At 39.8% G+C, this 21,024-nt stretch overlaps 1 protein-coding gene across 16 annotated transcripts in view; it reads left to right on the top strand.

Moving 5' to 3' along the window:
- RIMS1 (regulating synaptic membrane exocytosis 1) overlaps positions 1-21,024 on the top strand; it is a 554,640-nt gene that overhangs the window by 208,218 nt on the left and 325,398 nt on the right. For all 16 annotated transcript variants that reach the window (XM_038748659.1, XM_038748658.1, XM_038748657.1 and 13 more), the window contains one exon: positions 15,751-15,964. In XM_038748659.1, coding sequence (XP_038604587.1) covers positions 15,751-15,964 — 214 coding nt within the window. The remainder of the gene's footprint in view (positions 1-15,750; positions 15,965-21,024) is intronic.

The following is a 21,024-nucleotide window of genomic DNA, read 5'->3' as shown; positions in this document are numbered from 1 at the left end:
CCGGGAACCATGAAGCAGGTGTTCTAGTTCCTGTTCCCACTTACCTGCTGGGTGATCTAGCCTGATTAACTTGTATCTACCCCAACACTTAGTACTTTGCCGGGCACATAGTAAGTGCTTTTCAAAAATTTCATTAAAAAAGTGTGTCCCAATGAAATGTAAAGCATATTAAAAATAGCAAAACAATGTAAAATTGTAAATGGACTATTCCTACTTTGTGCACCATGTGATTAGAAAGGTATAATTATGGCTCCTATTTGAGTAAAATGGGGTTACAGTATCTGTTCTTCCTTCAATTTACAAGTCCTATGAAGGGCAGGGCTTGTATCCAAATTGGTTTGTGCAGGGAATGTGTCTGTTGATTGTTATAGTATTCTCCCAAGCACTTACTACAGTGCTAAGCACACAGTAAGGACTCAATAAATACGATTGAATGAATGAATGAGTGAATGATTGAATGAATGAACCTGGTCATCTTGTACCAATTCCAGTGCTTGGTAGAGTGGTTGGCAGATAGTAAGCTCTTAACTTGTATAATCCATTCAGTCGTATTTATTGAGTGCTTACTGTGTGCAGAGCACTGTACTGAGCACTTGGGAAGTACAAGTCGGTAACATATAGAGACGGTCCCTACCCAACAACGGGCTTACAATAATGACAATAACAATAAAACTATTATTATCATTTTGATATATCTATTATTATTGTTGTCGTTGGGTGTAAAAATTTTAAAAAGGGAGCGAGTGGTCCCCCAAGCAGGGGATCTGAAGCAGAGGAAGCTGGGGAATCAGTGTGTCTCGGGGGAAAGAGCACAGGCTTTGGAGTCAGAGGTCATGAGTTCTAATGTCGGCTCCGCCACATGTCTGCTCTGTGACCTTGGGCAAGTCACTTAACTTCTCTGAGCCTCAGATACCTCATCTGTAAAATGGGGATTAAGACTGTGAGCCCCACGTGGGACAACCCAATCACCTTGTATCCCTCCCAGAGCTTAGAACAGTGCTTTGCACATAGTAAGCGCTTAACAAATGCCATCATTATTATTATTATCTGAAGGCCAATAAGGTGGTGTCTGGAATCAAAGTACTGCTGTGACTCAGGATAGGGCAGGTTCACAAGGATCAGGGCAAATTCTACTTCTACTTCGAAAATGCAGCATTTTACACAAGGTGGTTGGTGTTCAGAGCTGACTCCTTGGAATGACTTACCATCTGATCAGCATTTGCATGTATGTAAAAGTGGATGCAACATCTGTTTTATTTTTCAGATCATAGTTAGGTCTTAAAAGCTTATTTAACAATATGTTTTAATTAAAGAATGAAAACAGATGTCACCATTAGCAAATATAACAGAAAGGAAATTACAACTTGTCACTTAGGCATTGAAATGTACTTCAAAAATCACTTTGAAATACTGTACCTAATGATTGCTGACTAATTTGGAATACAGCACAAGGAAAATCCAGGAAATGAAGATATCTCTGTTTAAAAATTGAAAGCTAAATAAGTTGGCTATGAATACATTTTCTCATGCGCAGAAAACCAAATTGAGCTTCAGATCAGTGTATGACCATATATATGTTGTTAATATATAAAATAAACCTTGGCTGTTTTCGGCCAGGGTTCCTTATTTTAATGTGTGCAAATATAAATTTATAGGTTATATATATATATATATATATGTATGCATAATTTATTTTTGCAATAATAATTTGATCTCATGTGATTGCTTGTTTGTCTATTGTTGAAAGACAGTGACTCTTTTTTCGATTGGCTACCTTTTTGTATTTTAACATATATTTTCGACATGTCGTATCATTAAGAATTGAATGTATAAAACTAAAATCAACTATAACACCTCTCCCTCCATTCCTATCCAGTAAACCATACTCCCCTCTGGCCACCTCCCACTTATCTGAACCTTTTACCATCATTAAAACTCTCTTAAAATTCCACACCCTCGAGGAAGCTGTACTCAATTCATTCACACACCCCAATCATATCAAAATAGCATTTATGTATTTTATTCATTCCTATCCTTGGACTTTATATATCTACTTATAATTGTATTCATTTATTCACTTGTTTACTTATTTATTTGTACATACAACACTTTACTCTTCATCCTGTTGTATTTGCATTAGTTCATTCATTCAGTCATATTTATTGAGCACTTGGTGCAGAGCACTGTATGAAGCACTTGGAAAGTACAATTTGGCAACAGATAGAGACAATTCCTACCCAACAACAGGCTCACAGTCTTGCTATTCTGTATAATTATAATAATAATATTTGTTAAGCACTCTGTGACATTGTTCTAAATGCTGTGATAGATGCAAGATTATTCGTTCATTCATTCAATCGTATTTATTGAGCGCTTACTGTGTGCAGAACACTGTACTAACTGCTTGATAATCAGATTGGAAATAGTTCCTTTCTTTCATGGGATGCTCACTCATTTTACAGATGAGGAAACTGAGGCCTAGAGATGTAAAGAATCTTGGCCAACGTCACACAGTGGGCAGTTAGTACTTAGAACAGTGCTTAGCACTTAGAACAGTGCTCGGCACATAGTAAGCACTTAACAAATACCATTAAAAAATCGGCAGTTCAAAAAAATCAATATTTATTGAGTGCTTAGTGGGTAGAGCACTATACTAAGCATCATGGAAAGTACAGTATGGTAGAGTTGGTAGATCCTATACCTGCCCACAGAGAGCTTACCGTCAAGACAGGGAGGCAGACAGAAAAATAAATTACAGATAGTGGAATTGGGAGAAGAGAAGGGATATATACATAAGTGCTATGGAACTGGGGTTGGGTGAATATCGCTTAGAACAGTGTTTGGCACAGTAAGCGCGTAACAAATACCATCATTATTATTAAAGGGTACAGAGCCAAGTGTGTTGGTAACACAGAAGAGGAGTTTACACAGGGGAAATGAGAAGGTTTGATTTAAACAGGGCTTTGTTTGAATGTGGGGAGAGTGGTGATGGTCTGTCACGTCTAAACGGGGAAAGAGTTCCAGGCCAGGGGTTGGATATGGGCAAGGGGTCAGAGATGAGGCATATGAGATTGAGTTACAGTGAGTAAGTTGACATTAGTGGAGTGAAGTATGCCCATTGGCTTTTAGTAGGACATTATCAAGGTAAGGTTATTTTTATATTGTATTCGCCCAAGTGCTTAGTAACAGTAAGTGCCCAATAAATATGATTGAATGAATGAATAGGAAGGGGAGAACTGATTGAATGTCTGAAAACCTATGATAAGGAGTTTCTGTTTTATATAGAGATGGATGGGCAAAGACCGGAAGTTTCTGAGGTGTGGGAAGATGTGGATTGAATACTTCTTTAGGAGTTGGATAGGGACTGTCTCTATATGTTGCCAACTTGTACTTCCCAAGCACTTAGTACAGTGCTCTGCACACAGTATGCGCTCAATAAGTACGATTGATGATGATATGAAAAAAGAGAAAATAGCAGTGAATGGTAATGGTGCACATGCCTTGGAAAGCTGTAGCAGCTATGCAAGGGTGCCTAGCCCCAGTCCCTCGCTGAGGAGGTATTCGTCAGGGCAACGACTTTTGCTACACAGGGAATCCAGAAATTACCCACAGAACCTCTTTCCTTTCAATTAATCAGTACTTAATGAACATCTACTATGTGCAGAGCACTATAATAGGCACTTGGGAGATTTCTATAGAGTTCTATAGAGACACAGTTTTTTCACTTAAGGAAATTACAATTGTCTAATGGGAGGGAAAAACACAATAATATGCAGATGGGGGAAGAGTGCTTAAATAGTAGACTGCATAAATCAATATAGGTATGTGAAGATGTGGTAAATAAACCCCGAGGTCTGTAAGGTCAGGGCTTCCCTCCCCAGTTCCATAACTTTTCTGGCTCCCCTCCCTATACCCTTAACTGGCTCCCCTAATGTATCTCCATCATATTAATCCCTCTATTCTGTGTATATTATTTGGACTATTTTCTTTTTTAACAATTCCAACATCAGTAGATTCTATTAGGGAACTCTCTGCTTCTGGCATTGCCACCACTTTTCCCTTCCCCTCTCCCTGCCACCCCCCTGCCCCATCACCTCTCCCCCCGCCAATTTTGGCCATTTGCAGTCCGCAGTGCCTGCCAATCGGGGCTGAAAAGCTATCTGTCTACAGTTGGACTGGATTGCATAGGGGAGGGGGCAGGGGATCAGCCTCTTCTGCAGCCCACTCCTATCCTTCCGCTTGGAATCTTCACCCTCACACCTCTTCCTCTACCTTTGCAGACAAGAGCCAGAACCGGGAAATAGCTGAGCTAGTGAGGGGGCAGGGCTACTTCCCTGTCAAGTTCACAAAAACAGAAGGTCAAGAGAAAGTGATTTTTGCCAGGTCAATGGAGAACCCATTCAGTCATATTTAATGAGAACTTACTCTGTGCAGAGCACTTGAGAGTGCACTCTATAACAATGAACAGACACATTCCCTGACCACAACGAGCTTACAGTGTATAGAATAAGCTTACAGTCTAGAGGACGTATTTACCAATGCTTAAAAGCAGAGCGGAGAGAACAGAAGACTGAGAGGAAGAGCCGTCATTTTGTGATCTTTCAAGGGTGCAGTGACACTTGCTACTTTTCACTGATGCAATGTACTTGTGCTAGTCCATTAGGTATTAGGTTCTCTGCACATCAGAAATTGGGAATCTTTCAGGAGGCACTGATCGGTCTTCTTTAAAAAGTCTCAAAATGAAATTAAAGGAAGCTCATTATGATGTAAATGGAAACTACCATAGGTTCCAGAGCTGAAGCTCTGTTTTCTTATCTTCTAACTTTTCGGAGATACCATCCCAAGGATAAGTTCCTCACCTTAGGGACCACTCCCCACCCCCAACTTCTGGGCCCCCTTCTTTCAGCCCATCCAAATGCTCATCTAAGTGTCTAATGCTGGCACAGTCAAGATTCAGTCTCTCAGGTAGATTCAGCGCATAGAACAGTGCTTTGCACATAGTAAGTGCTTAACAAATGCCATCATTATTATAGGTATAGGTTTCAACCTTTATCAGCTACTGGACTCAGGTGACAATAATTTTAATTGATCTATTCAGACATGATACCCTCCAGCCCTTGTCCAGAATTGAAGAGTTTAGGGAGGAGATACATTTCTAATTTAAAAAGAGCATTCTTATATTACACTTAAATTGATGCTTGCACATTTTATTGTAAAAGGGAGGGACATAGTGAGTAATATTTCAGGTCTGTGATGTCTCCTTTGTGTCTATTTTGCCTGCCCCACAGTTCCTCTGATATCAAAAAGAGTGGACACAGGTGACTAGGCGCTCAGGGCAAAGGCTAGAATCCCAGAGCAGCACTAATATGTTGGCTCCAGCAGGGATCTCTGCCTAATAGAGGGGAAAATAAAAATAAAAGTTGCCTCGTACTGGATTAAGGGTAGGGGTTGCAGAGGACAAGGCATCTTTTAATGCCCAGTTGTTCCAATAAGAGGAAGTTGAGTGAAGAGGGTGGTGAGGTGGAGCAGGGCAATCAGAACCACTGCAGTTGTGAGACTTCACCTGATCCTAAAGCCGAACAGACTAAGAGGTGACACACAGCAGGCAAGCTATTTCCTCAGGCAGGGCCCGGTGTTGCCTCAGGGCTGAGTCCACTCCTTGGCAGCTTTGCCCAGCCCTCTCTCTTTCATGGTTGACTCAGAGCAGAAGAAAATACAGAAAAAGCAGCCACTCTGAAACATTTTCAGCCAAAATAAGAGATCCGGTGTTTCTCCTTTCACAAGTGCTCTGTTCAGGATCAAGTCTGCTTCATTTCCATCCTTGTGGCCTAAGCAATGGTAGCTAGGTTGTATTGTAGGCTGGCATTCTGGGCACAGTAGTCGGGTGTGTTGCCTTCTTGAAGCAGCGTGGCTCATTGGAAAGAGCACGGGCTTTGGAGTCAGAGGTCATGGGTTTGAATCCCGGCTCCGCCACATGTCTGCTGTGTGACCTTGGGCAAGTCACTTAACTTCTCTAAGCCTCAGTTCCCTCATCTGCAAAATGGGGATTAAGACTGTGAGCCCCACGTGGGACAACTTGATCACCTTGTATCCCCCCCAGTGCTTAGAACAGTGCTCTGCACATAGTAAGCGCTTAACAAATGCCATTATTATTATTATCATTATTAGTGCTAGAAGACCAGGGGATAAATCCTTGTAATGCAGCTGTTGGAATTAATTTTAAGGCGAAGCAGCGTAGCTCAGGGGAGAGAGCCCAGGCTTGGGAGTCAGAGGTCATGGGTTCTAATCCCGGCTCCGCCACATGTCTGCTGAGTGACTTTGGGCAAGTCACTTAACTTCTCTCTGCCTCAGTTACCTCATCTGTAAAATGGGGATTAAGACTGTGAGCCCCACGTGGGACAACCTGGTCTACTTGTATCCCCCCCAGCGCTTAGAACAGTGCTTTGCACATAGTAAGCGCTTAGCCAATTCCATCATTATTATTTGACACCTGTTAACCGGGCAGTATTACCAACCATAGCATTTTCTGTAGTTTTCAGTTACTAGTATTGAGATATTGACTATGCCAAATTATTGCGATGTACACCACTTTAAAGAGAAAAATATATGCATATGGTTCAGATTTTTATTGATTTGTTTTCAAATAATCAGATAGACATTTTTGTTAGGGATAGTCCCTTAGTTAAATAATTTGTCCAGTGTCTTGCAACAACCTTCGAGGCTACTATACCGTACACTTTTAAAAGTGAGGGGATAGTTATCTGCACCTTTCCCCTGAGGTAGCGTAAGTGTGGAGCACAAGAAGATAGAATCTTCCCTTCTCATTGGCTGCTAGAAGTTTTGCAGTTCTTGCTAAATGTCCTAAAGAATCAGGGCAGGGTACCAAAGTGTGGGAGGCAGAATTTGGACTGAATTTCTTCAGAGCCAGAGTACATTTCTCTTCCCTGTGCCCAAGTGAAACAAATATTAAAGCTCAACAGCTTTTATTTAGTTCCTTTTTTCCCAATCCTTCCTCCTCTCTTGCCAATGTTCCCTGCCCCCCACCCATTCTGCAATAGGTCAGATATAAGGGGAAAAAAGCATAACTAGATTTTTTCTTTTTGCTTAAGAATTTTATTTTTTTAAAGTTCCCTGGATAAGCATGTTCATGGTGAAATTCACAACTCCTTGTTTCTAAAAGACAGAGAAGGCATTTAAATGTTTGTGTTATAACCAGAACATTGAGGACATTTATTTGTTATTCTTTAATTGAAATTACACACCCAGATATTTGACTTCATGAAATTATCCTAGCTTTCCTCAGTGGACTTTTCTCTGATGTTCCAACAACTCCCCCTCATCAGCATTAAAAAGCACCCTGTGTCTGAGTTTTCGTGATATAAATCTGGACAAGATAATTATTTTCCTTTTGACCTGTGGCAATTTCATACCAGGGGATTGATACCAGTTGCAACATTAAAAATGCCAGCCACAGAGAGTGCAATATAAAAATATAACAGACTGTAAACTTGTCGTAGGCAGGGAATGTGTCTGCTTATTGTTGTAGTGTATCCACAATGAGCTTACAGTCTAGATTTGACAGGGTTCTTGTTGGGAGAAGGATGGAAGAAGGTGATATAGTGAGGTGGCAGTGGGAAAATATAAGGGGCAGCAACACAGCTCTGAAAGACTTTCTCCTTATTCCCCCAGGAAGTGGGCAACCACCCAAAACCTGACAACTATATTTCTGCTGCTGCTGCTACAATCATTGGGTACAACAGTTGCTTCCCCCTTGAACACAAAGTGTCGCCATACCCTTCTGACAATGACATTTATAATTTATCATTCTCTCTTGAGCATTCCTTTGTTCTTTCTTTTCAAAAGAGTATTGCTTTAGAAGTTTTGATATCTAGGTTAGGCTAGTAATATCTCTCTACTATGAAAAACGTTCAGTTCCAAATTCTGAAGGGTACCAGTATTAGAAAAACTTGTTTGAACAATGTTACCACCTTGCCACCTAGGTAAAGGATTTTCCAGTCTGTTCATTTATCAAAGGTAAATTTCCTGTGAGAATGACTTTGGGATAATTGAACAAGTTTAGTGATGACAGCTTGCCAAAGTAAAACATTTAAGGGACCAGCCAATAGCGCTTAGGGCCATATAATAATAATAATAATAATTATGATATTTATTAAGTGTTTACTATGTGCCAAGCACTGTTCTAAGCCCTGGGATAGATACAAGCGCTCAATAAGTACGATTGAATTGAATGAATGAATACACGATAATCAGGTTTTCCCATGTGGGGCTCACAGTGTTCATCCCCATTTTACAGATGAGGTAACTGAGGCACAGAGAAGTTAAGTGACTTGCCCAAAGTCACACAGCTGACAAGTGGCAGAGCTGGGATTAGAACCCACTACTTCTGACTCCCAAGCGCATGCTCTTTCAACCAAGCCACCCTGCTTCTCGCTACTTCTCATATCGTTTCATGAGTATGCTTTGTCAGACTTACAGATCACAACTGGGTGCTGATTATATCAGATACATTTGGAAAGAAAGCTTCAACATAAGAGGGGTAAGAAAAACATGTCAAAAACCTAAAAAACAATAAGCAGGTTGAAGGTGGGGCCGTATAACGACAACATATATAGTGAAATGCACTTGGTGTTCTTTGCCACCACTGAAAATGCCAATACATTTTTAAAATAATTTATATTCCCTACTAATCATCCTAAATTGTATTTCAACACAATACTTGAAAACCAAGGTTTTCTCATTTAAATGAATTTGTGAGAACTTCATGTAAAAAGAAAATCTCCAGTGCCATCTGCTGGACATTGGAAGAGAATATGACCTACATTAAAAGCAATTAAAAGCAATGAATATTTTGTGGGTGTAAATTATAAATTATTAATATCTCCAAAATGTACACATTTAAAGTACTTTACTCAGTAAAATATAGACTATCAAAGCTTTGGGGACATGTATTAACTTCTTTTCTTGCATATAAAGTTAAGCTGCCGAAGAATACACTATAGGAATTTATAAAAAATTCTCTCAAAAAAGCCAGAGAAATACAAAATGAGGATAAAAGTTGCAAATTGTAAAGTCCATCTGAAATAAAATATTTATTAAAAAATATAATAGAGGTAAAGTGTATAAATTGTAATAACAAAAAATCTCAGAATCATTAGACAAATGTTGTATTTCCACATAGCATGAGAGTATGCCATATTCCCTCTAACATTAGCATTTATTCAGCACTTACATTGCCCTGTATTGTACTCTCTAGATTGTAAGCTTGCTATGGACAGGAAAAGTGTCTGCTATTTTTGTTGTACTCTCTTAAACGCTTAGTACAGTCCTCTGCACACAGTAAACACTCAATAAATATGATTGATTAATTTCAGACAACACTTGGCTAAATAAACAACAGCCGTCATATTGCAGGAACCAGAGAAGATCACATCTCTGAATCTTGCTAATCTTTTTTGATTTGTTCATTTATTTGGGTCTTTGTCTAAGAACTGAGTGGCAGAGTAAGGACATGACTTCATGCTAATATATCACATCCCTGTGTACACAAATTCTTCAGAGTAGGATGCTTGTCCTTCTAGCTGGCATGTTTCCATTGTTATTTCAAAGCTGCAGAGGAAATGTGTGAAGACCAGTCATTTGCTTTTAAAAAAATGAACTGTATGAACATATAAATTACAGGCTCCTAAATGATTAAATATTTATCAATTGAAGTGATTATCAAAATATTGCAACAGGAAAATTATCAGAAAGACGTATTGCAGTTTTTGACAACAGTAAAACTATTCGTGGTAATCAGAGTCCCATGGAGTCTAAATCTCTATTGTGTTATTCTGGTGTTTCTTTCAGAGAATGAACACTGAACATTACTATTTTTATCTCAACAACTCAACATGTAGTCCGGGAAACTGTACCATTCCTTGACTACTGCCAGAAAAAAAAATCATTACTAATAGTTTGACACTGTTACATATTTGGAGAATAACTGCAATTATTTAGACGATGGCACAGAATTCTTCAACAAATACCAGGTTTTAGGTATTGCTTTTCCCTGGAGAATGTGAAGAAATGCAATAGTTGTCCCTCTTTTTCCTGACAGCTACTTCCCTCTTTCTTCCCTTGGCACACTTTTCTTTCTCCTCAGCTTTGCCAAATCAATCAATCAATTATTAGTACTTAAGAGCACTTACTCTGTGTACTAATAGCTTGGGAGAGTACAATAAAGTTGACATATAATCCCTTCTACCAAAGAAAGACTTTCTGGAGGAGATATTATTTCCATAGTACTTTGAAGATGGGGAGAGTGGTGGTCTGTCAGGCATGTTGCAGAAGTGAGTTCCAGGCGGGAAGGAGGGTTTGAGCGAGGAGTCTGGTAGTTGAGGTGAGCGCAAACCACAATAAGCCTTTGTTGTTGGGGACTGAAGTGTGCAGGCTGAGTTATATTGGGAGAGGACCAGGAGAGTAAGCACTTCCTTTCAACCATTCCTGAAACCGCCCTCCACTTGGTGTTGCCCCCTGGAATTCATGAATACAAATTGGGGGGAGGAAGGATGGTCTCGTTTTATGCTGTCGATCATCTTCAGCCCGTAATGCCTCCATGGACACATCCCTCCCAGAACGTCCCAACTCCATCTGCAATCATTCTGGTAGTGTGTCCCATAAAGTCTTCTTGGTAAATATATGGAAATGGTTTACAATTGCCTTCATCATTGCAGTCAACTTGAGTCTCTGTCTTTGACTCTCCCTTGCTGCTGCTGTTCAGCATAGGTGAATTTTGACTTGTAGCCACCACTAGTTACTGCCAAAGCTAGGAATGGAATGGGTATGCCCCGCCCGTAGTCAAGTCTGGTAGAGTCTTGGAAAATCTCCAGGTGTGATTTTGAGGGGGGGGGGGAAGAAGGTGGAGCAATATATTTCACCTGGATTTTGTAGGGCAAATAAATCATGTCATCAGGTGAAGAGATGAGGAAGTGCCAAGCTAAGGTCTAACAGTGAGTCAGGGCCAAAGCTGAAAAGGGAAAATAAAATTCATTCACAGGATTTATTCAGGTTAAGGGTGGCTCCCAGGGTGAGATAGTTGAACATCTGACCAGATTGTCTCTTGCTCCCCATCCTCCAATAATATCCATGTCTGCTTTGACCTGTACTCCCATAGCTCCTATGTTGGTGGGGTTGGAATAGGCTAACTCAAGCCTCCTCCTTATTGCCAGAACTATTTTTAATAACAACAGAGGCCGTTAAGAACAGTGATATCAGTCAATTAATGGTATTTATTGAGTTCTTACTATGTGTAGAGACACATACCCAGGTACCTCCTAAGGGGCAATCAGGGGGTCTAAGAGAACTTCCAGTTTTGCCTAACTGTAGACAGTAACTCCAGAAACAAAAAAATATTGTCAGAAAACTGGTCCTAGCCTTATTTGGGGTAACATTTGGTGGCCTCTTATAAACAGACCTGGATGCATCTCCAGGGAGAACCAGAAAATATAAAAATATCTAAGTCTTTGCTTTACAGTTTCCTTAAAGTTTTTCTTCTGTCCTCATTGCTTGCCAATTAACATTTACCATATAGCGGATGTGTGGGAATCTTCCTGTCATGATAGATAAACCTTCAACTGAATTATAATAATAAATTCTAATATAATTTTGCCCATATAGAATTTTGACTAGTAATTTTGGTCCACATTCAGTTCATCATCTAACAATGCAAAAGATGCCTAAATGGTTTGACTGGAACGTAGAAAAAGGCATTTTGCTGTTTCTGACAAGTTTTGCTGTAGCACAAACTATGTATATAATTCAAAATGAAACAGAGTAGATAGTTTTTCTTCTTTCTTGCTTTTGTTCATCACTGTATTTCCCCTGTATATACTTCCTTTATCTCCCATATAGGTGACAGAGGCCAATCAGGTTATCTACATCAATGATTTTTATACTAGAAATTGAAGAATTCACATTATTTCCTTTGTTATTTGAGTGGAGAGTGTGTGTGGGGGTGTTCAGCCTACTTGTAGAAATTGAACTTCTGATGCCTTAAGGTTTCATCTTCACCCTTGCTCATCCGCAGTCCTCTTTTCCCTGACCTTCTCTCTTTGATACGTATCTCTGCCCATCTACTCACTTAAGCATAGAAAAGCAGATAGCAGCAGCAGGTACCTACAGGAGGAAGGTATGTTACATCTTCGAGAACTATTTTTGATTCTGTTCGCAGTGGGAGGAGATTACAAAAATGAACAGATTCAGGACCCTCTAAGCAGGGCATACTAAGTAATGTGCTTTCTAATCAATTGCTGCTATTGCTTCTTCTTGCTGGATTTCCAAGATTTCCATTGTCTGCCACCATAGCTGGGTCCACTAGCGAGTTTTGATATTCCTGCATTGCAAAGATTCCAGAGGAAAGTGATTCATGTCAGTTTGCTAGAATAAGTGAATTAGATCCCTCTTGGCCTTGCTATTTTGATAAATCTGAAATCTACAGCAGTAGATAGTGATTTGTACATATGAATATATAAATATCATATATAATAATAATTGTGGTATTCTTTAAACACTTATTATATACCAATCACTGTATTGTGCACTGGGGTAGATAGAAGAAAATCAGGTCACACAGTCCCTGTCCTACATAGGGCTCATAGGAAGGTAAACAGGTGTTTGATGCTCATTTTACAGATGGGGAAACTGAGGCACAGAGAAGTCAATGATCTGCCCGTGGTTACACAGCAGGCAAGTGGCAGAGCCAGGATTACCTTCTCTACCTCTCACGCCCATGCTCTTTCCACTATGCAGTACTGTTTTGTCACCCCCTTATATCTCACATAGTATATGAACATTTGTACAATGATTTGTATAAATACACATAAATATCATAAGCAGTCATATAAATATGTATCATATATAAACATGCATCATATAAATGCATCATATATCTGTGATATGATCCATGTAGTTCAAAATCATAGTAAAAAATGGACTCAAAGCGGCGGAGTAGTTAGTTGGAAAACTCCTGCAGCTCGGCCAGCCCACTGAGCAGCAATCAGGAGAAGAAGTACTCTCCTGTAACAAAAAGTCTAAATTAGGATACCAAAAAGCATGCTCAAAAACAGTTAGAGGCCTTATAAAGCACAGCTCCAATAATGCAGCAAGGAACTAACAAGACAGTGTGTTGGCCACATGGTCTTCTTTTCAGCCAGTTTCTTGGGTAGATATGATCTCACTCTCTGAAACGGACTTTACATAATTGAATGACAATTACTTATTGACCTATATATCTATGCATCTGTGTATCTATCTATCTATCTATCTATCTATCTATATCTATCTATCTATCTATCTATCATCTATCTATCTACCTATCTCTGTCTAGCTATCCATCCATCCATCCATCCATCCATCCATCCATCCATCTTGTGTGCTTATCAGTCACCATGTGCAGAGCACTGCACTGAGTGCTTGGGAGATACGGCCAAATTGGAGTTCATAAACTCTCCTAGCCTTTAAGTTTCAATATGTAAACACATATGTACCTATGCATATATCAATCAATTAATGATTTATTTAATAAGCCATTACTGTGTGCAGAGCAATGTACAAATGCGCTTGGGAATGTACAGTATAACAGAGTTGGTAGACACAGTCCCTGCCCACAAGGAGCTACATAGCTATATATTTCTATATGGTTCAGATTTGGATGAGTGTGGGAAGTAAGAACTAGGAAATATGTTGTTGGCAGGAATGGTAAAAAAAACAATAGTTTTAGGTTTTTCTTTTTAGAATAATTGACTTACTGTGAAAGATAGTTTTGGAGAGGAAAATCTGATTTTGATCCAGATTTGCTCAAGGCCTATCTGGCCTGGTGCCAGCCAGATATTTGCATGAATAGCATCATGCAGAAAACGGAAATGATTCAGGACTTCCAACCTAAGCCCCGTCTCAGAACAGTCTGTATGAGTAATAGGAAGTATTTTCTACCCTTATCCTTGCCTGCTAACTCTATTGTCAGTCAAGACAGTGCTAGATTTCTGGAAGACCTGACCATGGGATGAGGAAGGCAGTGTAAAGTCTCCGGTACTTTGGGCAGCAAATGTCAGTCAGACAGGTTGTCAGTCAGAATGAATGTAAAAAGACATTCATTCATTCAATCAATCGTATTTATTGAGCGCTTACTGTGTGCAGAGCTGTACTAAGCGCTTGAATGGAAGGACAAAGAACAAGTTGCCAATTCCACTGCAGTTTGATTGAAAAGGAGGCTGTGAAAACTGTGGCACTAAGAGACAAGTAGATCTGATTTTTTTTTCAGCGAACATAAAAAGCAGGCTTAAAATTAATAATCACTGGATTTTCTTTCAGCCTTCATTTTAGGATTTTGCATACAAAAGCATGTTTATGGCAAGTTTTCTTCAATAATATTACACTTTCCTGGAATTCACTAATAACACATTTCAATTATCATTATCAATCAATTAATCAACAGTATTTATTGAATGCTCAGTATGTGCAGAGCATTCATTTACTCATGCAATCATATTTATTGAGTGCTTACTGAGTGCTTACTGTGTGCAGAGCACTATACTAAGCTCTTGGGAGAGTACAATACAACAGAATTAGCAGATACATTCGCTGCCCATAACAAATTTAAAGTTTAGAGGAGTCTTTACTGTATAGAGAGATAGCTTAATTTAAGATGGTAGATTCCAATGTTGCACATCTTGGTCTTGATTTGAAAGAGATGCGTGTTAGAGCAAAGAGAATGATGGCCCTCACACAAGAAAGAAGCAAAAAATTGACCACCGATACTAATTACCTAAGGAAATTCTAGACCATTAATAGAGTGGAAAGAAGGGAAATGACCAAAAATTTTAGATACCATTTCCTAAAATTTGTATTGATTCTGTTGAGTACAGTGGCTTTATTAAAAATTTATCACCCAAGGGCCAGAATTAAAATTCATTTGTATTGAGTCAATCAATTTTGGTGGATGAAATATGAAGAAAAACCTAACAAATTTTTTAGTGTAGCCATAATAAAAAAAAAATTGAAGGACATAAATCATGATAAATTGGGTAAAACTGTAAACATTGTCATTTCTAATCATACTGTAAGAAGCTAGAAAATATATGTGGAATGTAAAATCCTTCTTAGTTTGCAAGGGACTTCCACCTCTATAAAAAATCTTATTGATTCATTCAATCGTAGTTCAGTCATATTTGTTGAGCTCTTACTGACATCATTGCCAAGTAATAATAATAATAATAATAATTGGCATTTGTTAAGCGCTTACTATGTGCAAAGCACTGTTCTGAGAGCTGGGGAGGATACAGGGTGATTAGGTTGTCCCACGTGGGGCTCACAGTCTTAATCCCCATTTTACAGATGAGGTAACTGAGGCCCAGAGAAGTTAAGTGACTTGCCCAAGATCACACGGCAGACATGTGGCAGAGCGGGGATTCGAACCCGTGACCTCTGACTCCAAAGCCTGTGCTCGTTCCACTGAGCCACGCTTTTTAAGCAGTGTTGGCACTAGTTTCTCCACTATGTCAGATAACAAATATAAACTTGTGGAAAATGAAAGGTACAACAAGACATTTATTTGTTATTCTCCTTGATATCTAACTTACATATGCCTTGGTGTACCTATTCATATAGCTGTTTTTGGTCATCTGGTTGTAAGGAAATGGCTTGCCACAGGCAAGTTTCACTTAGTTTTCCTCTGTTTTGTTTTTTTTTTCTCAGGAGATTGCATCAACAGTTTGAAAGCTACAAAGAACAAGTGAGAAAAATAGGAGAAGAAGCCCGGCGCTACCAAGGAGAGCATAAAGATGATGCCCCCACTTGTGGAATCTGTCTGAAAACAAAGTTTGCCGATGGCTGCGGCCATTTATGCTCTTATTGCCGGACCAAGTTCTGCGCACGATGTGGAGGTCGCGTTTCTCTACGGTCAAACAATGTAAGTGTTCTGTAAAATAGAATGTTTTAGAAAATGCCAATCCATGAACACCTGCAAGTCTGGATTGACTTTATTTTTTACAAGTTACTTTATTACTGTTTTCTCCTCCATATTTTTCCAGGCATTTCCTTCTTACATGCTTCAGTGGTGCAGATGACACCAGGGAATGACTGGATTGAGGTTTTGTTTACTACCTGTGAAGAAATATAGGGCATAATTTTAGAGAATTCACTTTTCTTTGGACAGGATGAGTGCAATTGTACAATCCAGCAGTGCAAATTTTCCTAATCAGTTTTATTAAAGTCTAAAACAATTTAGATATGAAAGATGCTGAGAGACTAAATTACATATTTACCTTACATTTATTGTTTTAAAGGGAAGTATGACCATTTTCAAGTCATATTAATTTCATATGTAAAATCTTTAATGGAACTCTGCATTTTACATAACTATTGAGAATTGGAGTAGCATCTGAGATAAATACTGCAAATATTTATCTATTACATGTAAATTCTAAGGTCCTAAATGTGGTAAATGGAAGTTTGCATAAAGCCATAAAATAATTTTCATTACTGACAATTTTGCTTGCACATTTTCTCCTCTGTCACCTAATTGATTTTTTCTTAAATGTCTAATTAAGCCATTTTATATTCATATCTGTATGAACTGATGGTTCCATTTCCACTAATATTATGGGAGTGTGATAACTTAGTGAGGAAAAATTGGGAACTGATTCTAAGAATTGTAGAAATATTCGAGAAATGCATTGCAATGTATATCCTGCAGGTGGTACCAGTTGAACTTGTTAAAACAACTTTCCAATTCTGTATCAGAATATGTAGAGGCTACTTTGAGTTAGAGCTGCCTTTTTAAAAATCAGGTTGAATAGTATGAACTTCAGTAATATACTCTTTACAGAGGATGTTCAGTTTTTTTATTTGGTCCTTTAATTAGCTTTACTTTATTCCTATTGCAATGAAAATAATGTTTAAGGACATGGAGTCAGATACTCACAACTGAAAAGTTTAGAAGTTAAAGTAAAAAGGCAGCATGTAAGTTTTCCTGTGATGGATAGTGTGCCCAAGGCCAAAATGTAAAGAATGTGCATATTGAGTACTGATGGTAAAGTATAATGTGACAGAACATCCCACATTAGACAGGAGAGTTGGTAGGGACTGTCTCTATATGTTGCCAACTTGTACTTCCCAAGCGCTTAGTACATTGCTCTGCACGCAGTAAGTGCTCAATAAATACGATTGATTGATTGATTGATTGTTTGAATACCATTAGTAACCAAATTGGATCTGACAAGGTCCATTCAAGTCTCACTTTGGGCAGAGTTGGCAGTCTGCCAACTCTGGTATACTGTACTCTCCCAAGCACTTACTACAGTGTTCTGTGCTGTAAATTCTCTATAAATATGATTGATTTGGCCAAAATGTCTTTGGAGGTGATGGCAGTCGCAATGGCTTGGTGATCAATCTCTACTATAACCCTTAGTTAGTAACACAAGACATGGGCAGTTGCAGTAGGGAAGGCTGTGTCAAGGTCTGTTACCACCACATAATAATGATAATAATAATAATAATAATAATAGCATTTATTAAGCGCTTACTATGTGCAAAGCACTGTTCTGAGCGGTGGGGGGTGGGGGGATACAAGGTGATCAGGTTGTCCCACGTGGGGCTCACAGTCTTCATCCCCATTTTACAGATGAGGGAATGAGGCACAGAGAAGTTAAGTGACTTGCCCAAAGTCACACAGCTGACAAGTGGCGGAGCCGGGATTTGAACCCATCCAAAGCCCGGGTTCTTTTCCACTGAGCAACGCTGCTTCTCTATAATAATGATGGTATTTGTTAAGCACTTTAGGGTAGGTACAGGCTAATCAAAATCCCTGACCCAAATGGGACTCACAATCTTAATCCTCATTTAACAGATGAGGTAACTGAAGCATAGAGAAGTTAAGTGACTTGCCCAAGGTCACACAGCAGGCAAATGGCAGAGCTGGGATTAGAACCCAGGTCCTTCTAATTCCCAGGCCCATTCTCTCTCCAGTACAACATGCTGCTTCTCTAGTCAATCAATCGATCAATCAATCATATTTATTGAGTGCTTTCTGTGTACAGAGCATTATATTAAGCTCTTGGGAGAGTACAGTATAATAGAGTTGGTAGATATGTTCCATGCTCACAGCAAGTTTACAGTCTAGAAGGGGAGATTTCTGAGTTCAGATACTGCAACCCCCAAAGAAAAGCCTTGGGTCATGGTCCTCAGAAGTTCTGAGTGGGATAAGTGAGGAACATGAATGACTAGCATTACCAAACATTTTCTATAACTGAGCAAGAAAACAAGAGGGCAGAGGAAGCATTTTAAGGACACATTAAATTGAAACCTCAGACAATACTACATCCCAAAGAAAAGAGGCATCAATAGCCAAGGATAAAGTATTATTATTGTTATTATAATTGTATTTGTTAAGTGCTTACTATGGGCCAGGCACTGTACTAATCGCTGGGGTGGATACAAGCAAATTGGGTTGGATACTGTCCCTGTCCCATGTGGGGCTCACAGTCTTAAACTCTGTTTTACAGATGAGGAAAATGAGGCACAGAGAAGTTAATGACTTGCCCAAGGCCACACAGCAGATGAATGGTGGAGCCGGGATTAGAATCCCTGAACTTCTGACTCCCAAGACCGTGCTCTATCCTCTATATGTCATCATTGTCTACCTTTATTCAAAAGAGACACACTCTTTTTAGGCAAAATTCCATAAGGAATGAAAGACAAAGAGACACAAGAGAAAACAGAATGAGTCACTGCAAAAATCAAACATGAAAACTCAAGGCATAGCATTTTTGTCTGCACAATGTGGCCGGGACTGTGGAACCTACATTGGCATTTTTGGGCATACACACACTCATAAGTTAATTTTACCATTAGAGGTGCCTTCTTTGAATTCATTCATTCATTAATTCATTCAATCATGTTTATTGAGCGCTTACTGTGTGCAGAGCACTGTACTAAGTGCTTGGGAAGTACAAGTCAGGAACATATAGAGACGGTCCCTACCCAACAATGGGCTCACAGTCTAGAAGGGGGAGACAGACAACAAAACAAAACAAGTAGGTGTCAAAACCGTCAGAATAAATAGAATTATAGCTATAGGCATATCATTAATAAAATAAATAGAGTAGTAAATATGTACAAGTAAAATAAATAAAGTAATAAATATGTTCAAATATATGCAAGTGCTGTGGGGAGGGGAATGGGGCAGGGGGAGGGGAGGAGGAGAGGAAAAAGGGGGCTCAGTCTGGGAAGGCCTCCTGGAGGAGGTGTGCTCTCAGTAGGGCTTTGAAGGGAGGAAGAGAGCTAGTTTGGCAGATGTGTGGAGGGAGGGTATTCCAGGCCAGGGGAAGGACGTGGGCTGACGGTCAATGGTGGGACAGGTGAGAACCAGGCACAGCGAGGAGGTTAGCGGCAGAGGAGCGGAGGGTGCGGGCTGGGCTGTAGAAGGAGAGAAGGGAGGTGAGGTAGGAGGGGGCGAGATGATGGACAGCCTTGAAGCCGAGAGTGAGGAGTTTTTGCTTGATTCATAGGTTGACAGGCAATTACTGGAGACTTTTGAGGAGGGGAGTGACATGCCCAGAGTGTTTCTGTACAGTGCAAATGAATACAAAAGACACACACACCTCATTAGTCACACACCTCATTAGTCAAGTTTGGATACCAAGAATGAGATGGTAGAAGGAGAACAGCTTGTCAAGAATATCCATGGCTGTGGTTTCCTGGTGCTGTTACCTGGTTGATTGGGCAGTAATAATAACAATGATGGCATTTGTTAAGCACTTACTATGTGCGAAGCACTGCACAAAGAGGAGTAAGATCATAATAATAATAATAATAATAATGATTGCATTTGTTAAGTGCCTACTATGTGCCAGGCACTATACTAAGCACTGGGATAGATACAAGCAAATTAGGTTGGACACAGTCCTTGTCCCACCTGGGGCTCACAGCCTTAATCCCCATTTTACAGATGAGGGAACTGAGGCACAGAGAAGTAAAGTGACTTGCCCAAGTTCACACAGCAGGCAATTGGCAGAGCTGGCATTGGAACCCACGACCTTCTGATTCCCAGGCCCATGCTCTATCCACTACTCCATGCTGCTTCCAGAGTTCTTGCTATTTCCCACTGCTATGTTCCCATTGTGGCCTCAACTCCATCCTTTAGTCCTATTATTCTTCTGCTGCTACTGCTGCCTCCATGGGGCAGAAAGTCCTGATGCTCTGGCAGAAATGGTAGTAGATGCAGCAACAGAAGTCCTTCCAAAGCACATGAAAGGACAACCGGTGGGGAAGTGGGAAGCAGCAGCAGTGAAGTGACTGATTTCTCTCAGCTTTGCTCAGCTATAGTCATTTCCCTGGTGACTATGGTGTGTGTCCCCTGCCTATGTCTTTGCCCATCTTTTCCTTTCTTCCCCTTTTATTCCTCTCTACCCCTAGCTTTGGGTCTCTATCTCTATCCCCTTTCTCTATACCAACCCCTCTCTTTCTCCTATTTTCAGTCTCTTTCTCTGTCTTTCTTCCTCTAGCTTTTTCTGTTTTCCTTTCCTGCCCCTTTCTCTCCAATACATTCAGATGGTACTGTGAAGCCAATGCAACTCTATGCACAGTGATTCTCATGTTTGGTGAATTTTCCAAAGACTTTAGAGGTTACAAAGCAATTATTCCCAATCTCACTTTACACTAAGGCTTGGTTTCAGGACTGCTAGCAAAACGGGGGTAAAGTAAGGTGGAGAAAGCAAGTGAATCAGGGTCCTGCCAGGGGTTTTTTTTGGAGATTGGCAGGAAAGGAGGAGAACAGCTTCAGGAGAAAAGAATATTTTAGGCATTCCCTCTCACTTATTTGCAGTATATTATCTGCTCTCCTCCCACTGTCTCCCCCCGCCCAACAAGGAAAGAAGCTGCAGGAGAAAAGACTATTTTCAGCTTTTATTCCCACTAGTTTGCATTTTGTTATCTGTTCTCCTCCCACTTTCTCCCTCCGCCCAGCTCTCA

Source organism: Tachyglossus aculeatus, chromosome 1 (assembly GCF_015852505.1).
Source record: "Tachyglossus aculeatus isolate mTacAcu1 chromosome 1, mTacAcu1.pri, whole genome shotgun sequence".
NCBI lineage: Eukaryota > Metazoa > Chordata > Mammalia > Monotremata > Tachyglossidae > Tachyglossus > Tachyglossus aculeatus.
Note: the sequence above shows the minus strand (reverse complement) of the source record. Positions and strands in the feature narration are given on the sequence as shown.